Below are 17,884 nucleotides of genomic sequence, written 5' to 3'. Positions count from 1 at the left end.
TAGATTCTCAATTGATTCAATAGTACAAACTTTATTTTCAATAATTTCAAGTCTTTGCATAACATGCTCCAAAGTTAACATGGTTCCATTAACCAAAAGAGGTGGTGAGCCAAATAAATCTATCATAGCATTATAAGAATCAAAAGTATGGCTACCCAAGAAGTTCCCTCCGGTAATGGTATCGAGGATATATCTATACCAAGGATTAACACCTACATAAAAATTGCGAAGAAGAACTAAGGTAGATTGTTTCCTGGTAGATCTATTTTGAGCATTACAAACTCTATACCAAGCATCTTTTAGATTTTCTCCCTCCCTTTGTTTAAAATTTAGAACTTCACTCTCGGGAGACAACGGAGAAGATATGAGACTAGCCATGATGACAAGCAAACAAACTAGCACACGAGCAAACAAAAAGGAAAACAAAGAGGGAGGATAGAGAGAGAGGGCGAATAAAACAGCAAGGGTGAATTGGGGGGAGAGGAAAACGAGAGGCAAATGGCAAATAATGTAATGCGAGAGATAGGGATTGTGATGGGTACTTGGTATATGACTTTTGCGTAGACTCCCCGGCAACGGCGCCAGAAATCCTTCTTGCTACGTCTTGAGCTCGCGTTGGTTTTCCCCGAAGAGGAAGGGATGATGCAGCAAAGTAGCGTAAGTATCTCCCTCAGTTTTTGAGAACCAAGGTATCAATCCAGTAGGAGCCCACGCTCAAGTCCCTCGTACCTGCATAAAGCGATAGCTACTCGCAACCAACGCGATTAGGGGTTGTCAAGCCCTTCACGGTCACTTACGAGAGTGAGATCTGATAGATAGAATATTTTTGGTATTTTTGATATAAAGATGCAAAGTAAAAAGTAAAAGCAAAGTAAATAGCAAAGCAATATAAAAGTGATGGAGATTGATATGATGAGAATAGACCCGGGGGCCATAGGTTTCACTAGTGGCTTCTCTCAAGAGCATAAGTATTCTACGGTGGGTGAACAAATTACTGTTGAGAAATTGATAGAATTGTGCATAATTATGAGAATATCTAGGCATGATCATGTATATAGGCATCACGTCCGTGACAAGTAGATCAAAACGATTCTGCATCTACTACTATTACTCCACTCATCGACCGCTATCCAGCATGCATCTAGAGTATTAAGTTAAAAACAGAGTAACGCCTTAAGCAAGATGACATGATGTAGAGAGATAAATTCATGCAATATGAAATAAACCCCATCTTGTTATCCTCGATGGCAACGATACAATGCGTGCCTTGCTGCCCCTTCTGTCACTGGGTAAGGACACCGCAAGATCGAACCCAAAGCTAAGCACTTCTCCCATGGCAAGAACTACCAATCTAGTTGGCCAAACCAAACGGATAATTCGAAGAGACTTGCAAAGATAACCAATCATGCATAAAAGAATTCAGAGAAGATTCAAATATTATTCATAGATAGACTTGATCATAAACCCACAATTCATCGGTCTCAACAAACACACCGCAAAAAGAAGATTACATCGAATAGATCTCCACGAGAGAGGGGGAGAACTTTGTATTGAGATTCAAAGAGAGAGAAGAAGCCATCTAGCTACTAACTATGGACCCGAAGGTCTGAGGTAAACTACTCACACTTCATCGGAGGGGCTAGGATGATGTAGAAGCCCTCCGTGATGATGGCCCTCTTCCGGCGGAGCTCCGGAACAGGCCCCAAGATGGGATCTCGTGGATACAGAAAGTTGCGGCGGTGGAATTAGGGTTTTGGCTCCTGTTCTGATCGTTTGGGGGTACGTGTGTATATATAGGAGGAAAGAGTACGTCGGTGGAGCACCGAGGGGCCCACGAGGCAGGAGGGCGCGCCCTAGGGGGGCGCGCCCCCCACCCTCGTGACCACCTCTTTGCTCCCTTGCAGTAGGGTCCAAGTCTCCTGGATCATGTTCGGTGAGAAAATCACGTTTCCGAAGATTTTATTCCGTTTGGACTCCGTTTGATATTCTGTTTATCCGAAACACTGAAATAGGCAAAAAACAGCAATTCTGGGCTGGGCCTCCGGTTAATAGGTTAGTCCCAAAGATAATATAAAAGTGGAAAATAAAGCCCAATATAGTCCAAAACAGTAGATAATATAGCATGGAGCAATCAAAAATTATAGATATGTTGGAGACGTATCAGGCTTCTTCTCTCTTTTTGGATCTCAATACAAAGTTCCCCCCCTCTCTTGTGGAGATCTATTCGATGTAATCTTCTTTTGCGGTGTGTTTGTTGAGACCGATGAATTGTGGGTTTATGATCAAGTTTATCTATGAACAATATTTGAATCTTCTCTGAATTCTTTTATATATGATTGGTTATCTTTGCAAGTCTCTTCGAATTATCAGTTTGGTTTGGCCTACTAGATTGATCTTTCTTGCAATGGGAGACGTGCTTAGCTTTGGGTTCAATCTTGCGGTGTCCTTTCCCAGTGACAGTAGGGGCAGCAAGGCACGTATTGTATCGTTGTCATCGAGGATAACAAGATGGTGTTTTTATCATATTGCATGAATTTATCCCTCTACATCATGTCATCTTGCTTAAAGCGTTACTCTGTTCTCTTGAACTTAATACTCTAGATGCATGCTGGATAGCGGTCGATGTGTGGAGTAATAGTAGTAGATGCAGGCAGGAGTCGGTCTACTTGTCTTGGACGTGATGCCTATATACATGATCATACCTAGATATTCTCATAATTATGCTCAATTCTGTCAATTGCTCAACAGTAATTTGTTCAGCCACCGTAAAATACCTATGCTCTTTAGAGAGGCCACTAGTGAAACCTATGGCCCCCGGGTCTATCTTCATCATATTAATCTTCCAATACTTAGTTATTTTCATTGCTTTTATTTTACTCTGCATCTTTATCATAAAAATACCAAAAATATTATCTTATCATATCTATCAGATCTCACTCTCGTAAGTGACCGTGTAGGGATTGACAACCCCTTATCGCGTTGGTTGCGAGGATTTATTTGTTTTGTGTAGGTGCGAGGGACTCGCGTGTAGCCTCCTACTGAATTGATACCTTGGTTCTCAAAAACTGAGGAAAATACTTACGCTACTTTGCTGCACCACCCTTTCCTCTGCAAGGGAAAACCAACGCAAGTGCTCAAGAGGTAGCATAAGGTAATTTGTAACGGGTAACAAGTAATGAAAGTAAATAAGGTGCAGCAAGATGGCCCAATCCTTTTTGTAGCAAAGGACAAGCCTGGACAAACTCTTATATAAAGGAAAATACTCCCGAGGACACATGGGAATTATCGTCAAGCTAGTTTTCATCACGTTCATATGATTCTCGTTCGGTACTTTGATAATTTGATATGTGGGTGGACCGGTGCTTGGGTGCTGCCCTTCCTTGGACAAGCATCCCGCTTATGATTAACCCCTCTTGCAAGCATCCGCAACTATAGAAGAAGTATTAAGGTAAACCTAACCATAGCATGAAACATATGGATCCAAATCAGCCCCTTACGAAGCAACTCATAAACTAGGGTTTAAGCTTCTATCACTCTAGCAACCCATCATCTACTTATTACTTCCCAATGCCTTCCTCTAGGTCGAAGCAATGGTGAAGTGTCATGTAGTCAACGTTCACATAACACCACTAGAGGAAAGACAACATACATATCATCAAAATATCGAACGAATACCAAATTCACATGACTACTTATAGCAAGACTTCTCCCATGTCCTTAGGAACAAACGCAACTACTCACAAATCATATTCATGTTCATAATCAGAGGGGTATTAATATGCATAAAGGATTTTAACGTATGATCTTCCACCGAATAAACCAACTAGCATCAACTACAAGGAGTAATCAACACTACTAGCAACCCACAGGTACCAATCTGAGGCTTTGGGACAAAGATTGGATACAAAAGATGAACTAGGGTTTGAGATGAGATGGTGCTGGTGAAGATGTTGATGGAAATTGACCCTCTCCCGATGAGAGGATCAAAGATGATGACGGTGGTAATGATTTCCCCCTCCAGGAGGGAAGTTTCCTTGGCAGAACAGCTCCACCGGAGCCCTAGATTAGTTCCGCCAAGGTTCCGCCTTGTGGCGGCGGAGTTTCGTCCCATGAGCTAGTTTATGTTTTTTTTCAGGGCAAAAGACCTCATATAGCAGAAGATGGGCACCGGAGGCCTGCCAGGGGGCCCACAAGGCAGGGGCGCGCCCAGGGGGTAGGGCGCGCCCCCACCCTCGTGGATGGTGGGTGGCCCCCCTCTGGTACTTCCTTCACCCCATATTTTTTTATATATTGTAAAACGTGCTCCCGTGAAGTTTCAGAACTTTTGGAGTTGTGCAGAATAGGTCTAATATTTGCTCCTTTTCCAGCCCAGAATTTCAGCTGCCGGCATTCCCCCTCTTCATGTAAACCTTGTAAAATAAGAGAGAATAGACATAAGTATTGTGACATAATGTGTAATAACAGCCCATAATGCAATAAATATCGATATAAAAGCATGATGCAAAATGGACGTATCAATGACCATCGCTTGTCCCCCGACCGCCACTCATAAGGAAGACAATCAAGAAAATAAATCATGCTCCGACTTCATCACATAACGGTTCACCATACATGCATGCTACAAGAATCACAAACTTCAACACAAGTATTTCTACAAATCCATAATTATTCACTAGCATGACTCTAATATCACCATCTTTATATCTCAAAACAAATGCAAGGAATCAAACTTCTCATATATTCAATGCTCTTTATATGAAAGTTTTTTATTATATCCCTGTTGGATGCCCATCATATTAGGACTAAATTCATAACCTAACCAAATTACCATGTTGTTTAAGACTCTCAAACTAATATAAGTGAAGCATGATAATTCAACAATTTTTATAAAATAAAGCCACCGTCGTGCTCTAAAAAGGTAACTGAAGCACTAGAACAAACTGCCTAGCTCAAAAGATATAAGTGAAGCACATAGAGTATTCTAATAAATTCATGATTAATGCGTGTCCCTCTCAAGAGGTGTGTACAACAAGCATGATTGTGGCAAACTAAAAAGCAAATACTCATATCATACTAGACTCTCCAAGCAAAACATATATCATTTGGTGAATAAAAAAATAGCCTCAAGTGAATTAACCGATGGATTGAAGACGAAAAAGGGGATACCTTCCGGGGCATCCCAAGCTTAGATGCTTGTTTGTCCTTGAATATTGCCATGGGTGCCTTGTGCATCCCCAAGTTTAGGCTCTTGCTACTCCTTATTCCGTTGTTCATCAAATCTTTATCCAAAACTTCACGTCCCTTCCACACCCCAATCTTCACTGGAAAAAATCCTCAAAAAAAGAAAATCTTCACTGAAAAAATATATACCAACCTTATCCAGTCGCATGCCAGAGCCCCCGTCCGAGGGGGCCCAGGTGTACGTACCCCAGCCGTGAGGCAGGACCTTGGGCCAGTTTCCTCCACTGGCCTGTGGGGCCTGCGATGCATTCTCCATTGGTAGGCGGTAACGAATATTATCCGACCCGGACGGCCCCGTAAATGGCGAATTTCCGACATTGCCCTTTCCCCTTCCTCTAACAAGTCGTCGCCTGGGCCTCGTCGCCCCCCCTCGGCACAACGACCTCGACCCTCCCCCATTCCCCGCGCGGCGCGACCATGGCGAGCCGCGGCTGGCGTCGTCCGCTCGCCTCGCTGCCAGCCCTCGCCCTGGCCCTCCTTCTCCTCGCCGTCGCTGCCGCCGCGGCCGGATCCCCCGACCGGACCGCCCCTTCGCGGCCGCCGCTGGTGCTCCCGCTCACGCTCTCCTACCCCAACGCGAGCCGGGTCGCGTCGTCCAGGTCCAGGCGAGGGCTCGCCGAAGGAGGTCACCCAAGCGCCCGCATGCGCCTCCACGACGATCTCCTCACCAACGGGTCGGTACACTTCGGATTCCCCTCTCATTTCTTTCCCACCGAATTTGCTGGGTGCTCCGTTGGATCTGAGGCTCGCGGATTGTTTTCGTATTGGTTAGGTATTACACGACGCGGCTGTACATCGGGACGCCCCCGCAGGAGTTCGCGCTGATCGTCGACTCCGGGAGCACCGTCACCTACGTGCCCTGCGCCTCCTGCGAGCAGTGCGGCAACCACCAGGTGGGCCTTGATTCCTCTGCTTCTATCTTCAGCTACCACTTCGAAACTTTGTGTGATGATTAGATTAATTGCGCATGGATATTTTGATACCCACACCGCCACACGTGAAACTGTAGGTGAATCATTGAAGCTAGCTAATTTAACATGTGGTTTCGCAGCTGACAAAAGTTTGTAATGCTACTTTGCATGCATCATTAATTCATTATGTAGGGATTTTAGTTCTCAGAACTCAGCACATAATTTGTTGATACATCAGGAAATTCAAGTTTATTTGTGTCATGTGGGTAGAGTGTAAGTGTACTAAGAGCACCTCCTCAACCTGCAGGTACTATTAAAACTGAGGCAGACTAAATTATATGCTTTGCGTAAATGATCGATGACTCAAATTAACACTGTGTTTGGCATTCCTCAATGAATACCATGCTAATCTTGGTAACAACCAACAAAATTTGGCTTTTGTTTGGTGGGCATTGTTTCAGCAAGAAGCTACTCTATTGGACTGCCAAACCTTGTGGCTTTGGTATAATTAGTCCTAAATAAGTGTTAGCTAACTCCTTTTAATTTTCTCTCCATGTTCTTGGTCCCATGTCCCTTACCGACAATGCATTTGGCAGGTGTTTGGCTTGGTCATGCCAATGTGTTTGTAACGCCATTTTTTTTGGCTTGTTACCTGTTTAGTCACTACTAATCCCATTCTCAGTTCTAGATCTAGTATTGCTGTTTTTATAATCTGTGCTGATTATCTGAATGCAGAAGAAGATGCATGTATGCACGAAGAAAAATGCTTCCCATCCTTGTCATGTCTTTTTAGTTTTTACTACATTCTATAGCCAAATCCAAGAAGATGCATCTATTGCTCTTGTCTTGTGTCACTCGCAGTCTGAAAATTCCATTGGTTATGTCTTTGTTAGCCAATGTAAAGGGGCATAAGTGAGATGTATAGATGTCAGCCAACGTAAAGGGGAGTAAGTGGGATGTAAATAGAAACATAAACAAACCGATATGTGGCATTTGAAGTCTTGTACAGCCAATATCTTGTAGCCAAAGCAACATGTTAAAAAATAGAAACGCTGGAGACAAAAAGAGTTAGACTTTATGACTACTGTTGGTTACTGGTCTGTATAGTTTCAAGTAACCAAATTCATAAATAAATTAGATTTGCTGAAACCATCTTGATGCAACTGAAGCAATGTAATGATGGACCATGATTTATGCAATTGCCATCATTGTTGTACCATCACATTTAGTATTCTATATTGTGTTTTGCTTATTGAATCGCCAAACATTGCTGAAGACTTGTGTGTAGTACTGGTGTGGAAATGATTTTGTTTTTGGCCTATTTTTATAATTCAAAATACATGAAGATGTGCATGCTGCCATATGCATCATGCCATATAGGAAAATGTTTCATTCTACTGGTCTTGGCGATCACCACTATTTATGCTTGTAAATTCTTCTTGATTACCAGGCAGTTAACGTACCGATGTTTTGCTTGATGTAGGATCCAAGGTTTCAACCTGATCTCTCCAGTACATATTCACCAGTAAAATGTAATGTTGATTGCAATTGTGATAGTGATAAGAGCCAGTGCACTTATGAGAGGCAGTATGCTGAAATGAGCTCCAGCAGCGGGGTACTTGGTGAGGACATTGTGTCGTTTGGCACAGAAAGTGAACTTAAGCCACAGCGTGCTGTTTTTGGCTGTGAAAATTCCGAAACTGGAGATTTGTTCAGCCAGCATGCTGATGGCATAATGGGGTTGGGCCGTGGTCAACTTAGCATAATGGATCAGCTTGTTGATAAGGGTGTCATAAGTGATTCATTCTCTATGTGCTATGGTGGAATGGATATTGGTGGTGGTGCTATGGTACTGGGTGCAATGCCTGCCCCTCGTGACATGGTATACACACATTCAAACGCTGTCCGCAGGTAACATAAGTCGTTTTGCACTCTTACATGGGAGTTTTGTTCGTTTTTCTGTGTGGGTGGGTTGCGGGTTCCTCTATTGTAATAGTGATGCACCTTCTTATTAACTTATCTCAAATGGAAACAGCCCATATTACAACATTGAGTTGAAGGAAATACATGTTGCTGGAAAGCCATTGCGGGTAGACCCAAGGATCTTTGACGGTAAACATGGGACTGTCTTGGATAGTGGGACCACATATGCATACCTCCCAGAACAAGCTTTTGTAGCTTTTAAAGATGCTGTAAGTTATGAGATGATTTGTCCTTCAGTTACTTAATAAATTTTACCATTTCATGGGATCTTTGTTCTTCTATATGTATGTTTCCATTATGTGGAATCTACTTTCTTGCTATCTTGTTTTTGCAGTTTACCATTTTAAAAAGCGATCTTTCTATGTTTAGATGCCAATGATAGTAGTTGAGGACTTGCCATCTTTTTTACTTTTACGGCTTTGCACAAAGAAGGTTAACCATCATGATGACACTAAAGCCTAATTTGGTTGCAAGGGAAATGTATCCCAGGGATCTAATCCCACTCAGGGGGATTTCCATGGCCATCGTGGATCCTCTCGTCCTACCACGGGGAGATCACCACGTCAGTTTGGATGACAGGAGAGAGGGGAGGAGATCACGTCCAGAAAAGACCTTGGTTGAAGGAAAAGAAAGACGAACGCAGGGACATGACAGAGATTCCTCTGGCTGTTGAGATCTTGGGGGAAGGAAAAGCACGGCTGCCGACCCGTCTCTGTCGCCGGAGGGCAGATGGTCTTGGAGGCGTAGCACTCACGGTAGTCGTCGGAGGAGATTGCTAGGTGCGCCTTGTGCCGTTGCCTCGAGTGAGAGAGCGCCAGTCGTGGCTTTTCTCCCCAACCTCTCTAGGCGTGGATCTCTCACCAGGGAAAGGATGGAGATCGGGGCAGAAAATCCCCAGCGAGTGAGCGACCAAATGCCGCGGCGATTTTCCACAGGCCGATTCGCCCCGTGGGCTCTGTGCCATGGTTTTGAGGGGGGTCCCGTGCTACCAAACGAGCCCTAAATGTTTTAGTGCCTTGGGGTAATGGAAGTGTTATCTACTTCTGGATATCTACCGCCACCAATATGTTGGTCACTGTTTCTCCTTCTATTCTCTTGATTGTTGGTTTGCAAAATTGTCCGAATTACTGTTGGGATTTAATCACTCAACTCCCCCCCCCCCCCCCCCCCCCCCCCCCCCCCCCTCCTCTCTCTCTGCTGGAGCTGAATCACTCAGCTCCCCCCTCTCTCTCTCTGTGTTGTTTCTCACAACATACAGAAGTACACAGGCTGTTTTGGTGACTTGCTTTCTCACACAGCCAAAGCCATTTCTCTTATTGATGCACTACTAGCTTACCTTACAAAGATGGCATACCTATTTATAGGCTACATGAACTAACCTTGACTAATACAGCTCAGAAGTAGCTAGCTTCCTTGCATACTAAGATAACTAGTAATCTAACTTCCTTGCATACTATGATATAGCTGGACTTGCATATGTTTAAGATAACGACAAGATTAATTCTAACAATTACTCCCTCCGGTCCTTTTTAGTCTGCATATAATGGAAACTTATAGGAAAAGGTATCAACACTCACAATGCCAAATCAATGTTTTTAGATTTATTATGAAATGTAGTTTCATGGAATATATATTTGGTATTGTATATGTTGATATATTTTAATATATATTTGGTCAAACTTTGTATAGTTTGACTTAACACAAATCTAATACGTGGACTAAAAAGGACCGGAGGGAGTACAATGAACACATGTGCACTTGTGCACCTTGTGTTTTCATCTTGTTTCTTACCTCATGCAAGCAGTTTTCTATTTTTGGTCCTACGTTAACAGTTTCGGAAACAACCAACTGTTTGTTCCACTCTTGGTAAAACATGATGTAATGATTATATTCTTAATCAATAGGTGACAAGCAAGGTCCATCCTCTCAAGAAAATCCGTGGACCTGACCCAAATTACAAGGACATCTGCTTTGCGGGTGCTGGAAGGTGACTTCCGGATGATCATAACAATTATTTATTTTCGTTAGCAATTCTTCTGATGTTCTCAGCAACATTCATATGGAGCTGTAATATGCATCACTTTACTTCCAGGAACGTCTCCCAGTTATCAGAGGTATTTCCAAAGGTTGACATGGTATTTGGAAATGGACAGAAGCTCTCACTTTCACCTGAAAATTATTTATTCCGGGTAAATCATGAAGTTATAATATTTTAATCCAATTAAGGCAGCATTTGTTTACTTTGCCTGTTGGCGCTGTCCGCTGATGCTGTGTCTCCAATTTTGAAATAAAGCACTCCAAAGTCGAAGGGGCTTATTGCCTGGGTGTGTTCCAAAATGGGAAAGATCCAACAACTCTATTAGGTGGTAAGGCACTAAACTCTAGTAGTAGTTTCAAGAACATCGTGCACTTTGCTGTTGGTCCCCTTGGACAAATTACTGTGCAGGTTATCCACCCATATTGCTAGTTTGGTACTGGATAGTTAAACAATGTATTTCCTATTTCCGTATTGACTTATAAAGTACACGTGCTTACTAGATTCGTGCATTAGGATCATAACTGGAAAACATTTTATGCCATCCATCTGTAACACTTTCTGATTTTGTCATCCTGGACATGAAAATGATTAGTAGTGTATGCTGAATAATAGAAGGCAGGTAGACAGGTACTATAACCAGCTTATGCACTTATGTGTGATGAGGATTTGATTTGAAACTTGGGGAATTGTATTAGATGATTATTTTGATGCCATCCATATGTAACACTATCTAAGCACTGCTATGCATACATCACTTCTCCATCCAATTTTGGTACAATAGATCAAATTGCTGTTTGATTCCCATCATATTCCTGATCAGTGCTGTTCAAAGTTAGTGTTGTAACTAAATCAGACATCACCTATTGTACACACAGACAGAGTACTTCCATTCTGATCTTTTCTTCTTTGACATAAAAATGATTAGCAGTATATGCTGAATAATGAAATGATTAACTAAATGACACATGTATTCTAACTACTTATGCACTTGTGTGCGATGAAAATTCGATTCGAGAATTAAATGATTAACACATGTATTCTAACTACTTATACACTTGTGTGCGATGAAAATTCGATTCGAGAATTAAATGATTAACTTGGGGAAGTGTATAACTTGGGAAACTGTGGATGACAATGGGTTTAGAATTAGAATAAAACGAAGACCCTATCGAACAAATAGAGGAAAGGGCGGTAAGGGGAAATAGTAAAGTCTAAGCGACATATGGCACGGAAAGGAAATCCAATTTCGGTAAGACTTGATCTGAATCGTTACAATCTGACCTGCTTTTTTATGCTAGCTTTTCTTGGCATCACTACTTCAGTCCATTCAGTAGTCTACTCATGCAAGCTGAAATTTGTAGCAACATATCTGGTGATCATAAAAACTCCTTTTGTGAATAATAAGGCAAACCAGCCCTGTTTCCTCAAAGAAAGGGAACATGCGATTCTTCTTAACTTGTTATGCTTACAAGGAAACCAGAAACTAGCTAGGACAGTGTCACTTCCAGATTTCAGCGAACTTGGAGCCATGGATTTATGTAGTGAACATGCAGAAGTTGAGCCTACGCCCTATGGGTGAAGCTTCCTGCAATGGTCGTCGGAGGTTGAAACTGACACAAAATATGGGACAAATATCTCTAATGACAGGAATAATAGCTGTTATAATAGAACTTAGCTGCTATATGTTCTCATGTTAGTCACCATTTTCTTCTACAGTGAGTGATATGCATCTTGATTCACTCATAAGTGAAAGTGCATCCATTTTTTAGACATTTTTGTTTATTTGTATCGTTAGGAACATGATAACATACTTCGTTTTCGTTCATTTGGAAACCTGCCCTTATGAATAGCTAACACAATGTTCTCTGTCAGGAATCGTTGTTCGTAATACCCTTGTAACCTATGACCGCCACAATGAAAAGATTGGATTTTGGAAAACTAACTGTTCAGAGTTGTGGGAGAGACTCCAGAGTGGTGGGGCTCCTTCACCAGCTCCTTCAAGTGATCCAGGTTCACAAGCAGATTTATCGCCAGCTCCTGCTCCAAGTGGTTTGCCAGGTTTGTGCCTTATTACTCTGTTTATTTTGCACGTCTTATTCGCTGAATGATGAACGTATATTAGTTGTTTGTCGACTCATAGGTGGTAATTTGGGAGTATCATCTTTTTGCTTGCATGGTTGGGAAGCTATTTGATGCTTTCAAGTCCCAAATTTTATAGGGCTTTATATTTTGTGATAAATGAGGCAGTTTCTCAACCTGCCTCTTTAAAGGTTTTATCTATCCACAGTTTATTTGATATTGTATGTACACATGATTTATCATATCTGTGATTTCTTTGCTTGCAGAATATGATGTTGGTCTCATCGCTGTTTATATGTCGATAAATGTTACGTATCCAAACCTGAAACCTCACCTACATGAGTTGGCTGAGCTGTTGGCTAAAGAGCTGGAGATAGATTCCAGTCAGGTAAGGATAAAATATAGTATGACAATGCTATGATCATGCTAGTTATGTTTGCAGAATGCTTCCTTTTTGAAGGAGTAAGAACAACTGTTCTTGGAATTTACTTGATTTTGCTCTATTTTATAGTTCTTCATGGCGATTTGGCTGAAGTTACTCTTTTATTTTTATAGGTACGACTTATGAATGTTACTGGGCAGGGAAACTCTACTCTAATCAGATGGGACATTTTCCCAGCTGGATCTTCTAATTCTATGTCTAATGCAACAGCAATGGTATCATCCACTCTTTTGTGGACTATTTCAGTTTTCTTCTTCTTTGCAAAATGATTAATCATTTGCTTTGATATATGATAGGGTATCATTTATCGGCTGACTCAACATCATGTTCAGTTGCCTGAACATCTTGGCAGTTATCAGTTACTCGAGTGGAATGTGCAGCAACCTGTATCGAGAAGGTGAGAAAATGCATTTGTGCTATTCGTACCTTGCCCGATATATATTCACATATTCTAATTCGGCCATCCCTTAATTCAGAAGAAGTTTAGTTCATTTAGAATAAATATAATATGTTTACCTGAAATGACCATGCAACATCTCTTTAACATGTATCGTGGCTTAAAAGGTCACAAGAAATACAAAAAGGAAGTTACCGCCTTACCGGGACACATAATGGAAGTTAACAAGTCACAAAATAACGTTTGATAATGTCTGTAATGGCTTCAATATTTGGTACTACATTGCAGCTATCATAACATTAATCTGTACCATTGTCATTCTTCTTGTCTTGGAAGATAAGCTCTAGTGCATAATATTGTTCTGCAATGGTGAATATGAAAAGAGATATAAAGTTGCCGAGGATTGCCAAATACCATTGTCCATTGGCACTGCTTATTTAAGGAATATCCTGTGGGGCTGTTTGCAAGAATGGTATTTGTCTGTGAAGTTCCGATATTAAGTTAATTTGAACTAAATACCAATTTTTGACCAAGAAACCCCTCTTTCAAACAAGCCTAATGGCGATATTTTGTACTACATCTACATTTTCATTTTATGTGCTCCCGAATAGTATCTTTCGTCTTCATTTACATTCTATATGAAGCGATTTCCTTGAATTGTGTTTTGATGGTGCTATATGATTTACATTCTACTGTCTTGCAGACATTTGACATTGCATCATAATTTGTTACAGGTCATGGTTGCAGGAACATGTTGTCTCCATACTGGTTGGAGTCTTGCTAGTTGTTTTCCTGTCTTTATCGGCCTTTTTAGGACTGTATCTCTGGAGAAAGAAATTTAGAGGTCAAGCTGCATATAGACCTGTGGGCTCAGTGGGGCCTGAGCAAGAACTCCAACCGCTATAATATTGGAGCTCTTTGACTGGGCAACAAATAGGTAATTCTTTGGTAGGGACACTATTATGTGGGCTACCATATTGCGGCGGTACACATCTGCTGTTGGAGTAGCCCTTTTCCTTTGTATGTAACACAAAGCATCTAGCTTACAGAAGAAGCACATGATGACATGACTTGTTGGTTCAAAACTTAGAGAATTAGTTCATAAACTATCTAGCAATTCAGATCAAGAGCTCCCTCTTGAGGCTTACTGTAGAAGAAGGTTTTGTTCATGTAATGTAGATTAAATAGAATAGACCAGACACAAATCACACTGGTGGATGCAATGTTGTAATATCTATTTGATAAGAGCCGAAAACCTTTTTTTGCTTCAGCTTGAGGATACTACTCCATACTAAGAGTTGTCTAGAATTGACAAAACTGTTACCTTCATTTTTTTTCCAAGAGTACGCATCGCTTATGCGTACCATATCTTTATAGAAGAGAAAATGTTTACAATAGACGCCAGAACAATTGCAAGCTGATTGCTAGGGCCAACACCACCAAAGATACAAGTGCTACTCTGTCACAATATCTTTATAGAAGAGGAGGAAATGTTCACATTAGACGCCAGAACAATCACAAGCTGATTGCTAGGGCCAACACCACACCAAAGATACAAGGGCTACCCTCTCACAAAATTACTAGTTCTCCTATGCACCTCCATGCAGAGATTGTACTTGGCCACAATCCTTCTGACCAATACAGCCTCATGAGCCTGTGAGGGAAATTGGAGAAAGCACTAGTGTTTCTTTTCTTCCATAGCTCCCAACAGATGATCATGAACAGGGAGTCAAAATCTCGTTAAGGCGACAGGGCATAGGCCCCTGGCATGAATCTACCAGTTTAAAAGAGAAGCATGCCCAACATACGTACCTGGCATAGACACACTGGATGAGCAGGTGGTTCGCAGTGTCTTGGTCTTGCAGGCATAGGTAGCAAGACGCCATGTTATCCTGGAGCCCATGCCTCGCTCGCTGATCGGACTTTCTAGATGCAAAATTGCAGAGCAAGCCACATGAAGATCTTGTGAGCTTTCCACAACCAAGGTGCAGCAAAATTCGTGGAGCCGTGACATAACATGCCATAGCTGAGTAAACAGGAGATTTGCTCCAGGTCTAAGAGAACACATCCTCGTGACCCCGCAAAAAAAAAGAAAAAAAAACACATCCTCGTGGTTGGTTCTACTTTGATCTCCCACACCTTATCCCACAGTTTGATGTAGTGGATCAGAACACACATGCTTAGAACGCCACCAATATCGCCGTGGCCCAGGTGTCGTTGGGAGCCCATCGGCCACTAGTCTGCTCTTGATCTTCCTAGTCACAACTTTGATCCAAACCAGCCGGATGATCTTGCAATGACCTCCAATCTACCGATCTTTCCAAAAGAGATTTTTTCGGCCATTGCCCACTTGCACCCTAGCTGTAGAAGATGGCATTGGCTTTGAGGTTCGGGATAAGTTTGAGACCATGCCATGGTTTGGATGGATCCGTGCGGCGCATCCACTCCCATCGGGCACGCACGGCAAGGCCATGCCGCTCAGGTTTCTCATTCCCAACCCACCCATTATCTTGGGCTTACAAACTTGTGTCCAAGCGACCAAACATTTTACTCCTTGAACTTCATCAGTGCTAACCCAGAAGAAGGATTGAAACCACTTGTCAAGATGTTGTAGGACTCATTTAGGGGCGTCCGAGATGAGGGGGTGATGTGTTGGCCTAGCAGTTAGGAAAGAGTCAACCAACACCAACCTCCCAGCCCCGGTGATTAGCCCACGTTGCCAAGGTGGAGCACATTTCATGATGGAGTCCAACAATGATTGTCACTCGTTCTTGGTCAGCTGTCTTAAAGCCAAAAGTAGCCGAAGATACTTGCATAGAAAGGTCCCAATTGGGCAGCCTAAGATGCTGGTAGCCCTCTCATCATCGTCGGCGCACCCTCTGATCATGATAATCGAGGACTTGTTGCAGTTGATTCTAAGCCCTGAAGCCTCCAAAACAGATCCATGGTACACTTGACACAATTCATCTCCCTGTGTTGCGACTTGAAGAAAAGCACCACGTCGTCCGCATAAATTGACACACACTGCAACTTGGTAATGCCAGGCAAAGTAGAAAGCACACCCATGTCCTCCACACGAGCAATGAGAGGCGAGAGCGCGTCCATTGCCAGAACAAAGAGCATGGGGAGATGGGGTCCCCCTGCCGAAGCCCACTAGCGTAATGGATCCTTGTCCCAGGAAAACCATTCACACACACCTCGGTACTCATGGTGGAGAGTAGAATAGATATCCAACTGCCGAATTGTGCCTAATCCTTTTCGCTACAAAACCTCAAACAATAAGCGGGTCGAAGGCACATGAGATGTCAAGCTTCAGGAGGTTACCAATAATTTTTCGATTGTGAAATCATTTGGCCACCTGCCTGACCTGCAGGAAGTTATTGTGCAGATTGCATCCCTGAATAAATGCATATTGGTTAGTGCAAACAAAATCCACTAGCTGCGATCTCAATTGATTAGCCAACATCTTTGCGAAGATTTTTGGCACACTATGAATGAGGCTAATCAGGCGAAAATCACCAATCTCCTTGGCATCCAGCTTCTTGGGGATCAAGGTGATCAAGGCACGATTGAGTTTGCCAAATCCCCTTCCATCAACAGTATAGAGCTTGTGGAAGACAACCATGACATTGTACTTGATAATAGTCCACGCCTTTTGGAAGAAACATGCAATGAACCCATCTGGCCAGGGAGCCGTGCTCGGAGGCATGTCTTTGATCACATGTCAAATTTCTTCTGCCATAAACATCAAATCCAACTCTTGCATGTCCTGCCGCTCCATCTGCAAATACTCCAAGTCCAGAGTGTGATCTCGACATTGTCCCTTACCCAAGAGCTGATCATAAGCCGCAAAGAATGCAACTTCCTTATTTGCTCGGTGTAGATATGCCCATTGCAGTGCACAATCGGGATGAAATTCTTCGCGTGACGCCCATTGACAACCAGTTGGAATAAGCCGGTCTCCGTGTCTCCCTTCTTGAGCCATAGCAGTCTAGATCATTGCCAAGCAATGGTTCTCTCCAAAGAGGAGAGTCCCAGAATCGTGAGCTTTAGCGTGTGCCTAAGCCATCGTTCACCATCAGACAATAGCCTCCTCTCTGAGCAACATCAAGGTGCAAGATAATTGTGTTGGTGATAGCAATGTGCAGTTTGACATTGCCAATTTTCCACTGCCCCCAAGCATGGTGATACGCAACCGTGTTTCTGAGCAGTCCATCCATTCATTTGAAAGGGTCATGTATCGTGGGGTCACAAGTCCATGAAGCCTCCTCAAAGCCCTCCAATTTGCACCAAAACAACTCAAACTTGAACATCTTCTTAGGGTTGAAAGCATTGCTAAAAGACAGCAGAAGGGGCGCATGATCAGAGACTGAGGTGGAAAGCGCGTGTTATCGGGGTACAGAAGCTCCCAGTCAATCGAAGCAAGCACTCTATCATTCTTGTTCAGCATGGGCTCCTCTCTATCATTGCTCCACGTGAATTGCCTCTGGTGCATGTATATATCCTTGAGCTCATGCTCATCCACAAACGCCCGCAACCTATCCATGGTACGACGGTCAAGGTTAACTTATTCTTCTCTGATGCCCTAGGATCATTTGAAATCACTAATAAGCAATCAAGGGTCCGAACAAGCGACCCTCCTATTTGTGAAGATCCATGTGGAATCAGGCTTTGTCAACATCCTATTGTGACCCATACAGTACTATGAGCCACCAGGTACCTCCATCTATCACCGATACTTGCTAGTCATGAAGTTGGAATCGAATCCAAAGCTATCAATTGACAAGGTGTAG

General features: G+C 42.6%; 1 protein-coding gene and 1 long non-coding RNA gene across 2 annotated transcripts; one reads left to right on the top strand and one right to left on the bottom strand.

Annotated features, from left to right (window-relative positions):
• The first annotated feature begins 5,570 nt into the window (after positions 1-5,570).
• LOC125536453 (aspartic proteinase 36-like) lies at positions 5,571-14,361 on the top strand. Its single transcript, XM_048699682.1, has 12 exons — positions 5,571-5,915; positions 6,014-6,134; positions 7,636-8,063; positions 8,188-8,344; positions 10,040-10,122; positions 10,228-10,324; positions 10,429-10,501; positions 12,046-12,231; positions 12,519-12,640; positions 12,808-12,909; positions 12,991-13,091; positions 13,826-14,361. The coding sequence occupies exons 1-12, from the start codon at positions 5,659-5,661 to the stop codon at positions 13,995-13,997; spliced, it is 1,899 nt and encodes a 632-aa protein (XP_048555639.1). The 5' UTR covers positions 5,571-5,658; the 3' UTR covers positions 13,998-14,361.
• Positions 14,362-14,537: 176 nt separating this feature from the next.
• LOC125536454 lies at positions 14,538-15,884 on the bottom strand. Its single transcript, XR_007295045.1, has 2 exons — positions 14,904-15,884; positions 14,538-14,745 (listed from the first exon to the last, which is right to left on the bottom strand). It is a non-coding gene; the product is annotated as an uncharacterized LOC125536454 (long non-coding RNA).
• Between the last annotated feature and the right edge of the window lie 2,000 nt (positions 15,885-17,884).

Source organism: Triticum urartu, chromosome 2, assembly GCF_003073215.2.
Source record: "Triticum urartu cultivar G1812 chromosome 2, Tu2.1, whole genome shotgun sequence".
Taxonomy (NCBI): Eukaryota; Viridiplantae; Streptophyta; class Magnoliopsida; order Poales; family Poaceae; genus Triticum; species Triticum urartu.
This window is presented reverse-complemented; position numbering and strand designations above follow the sequence as displayed.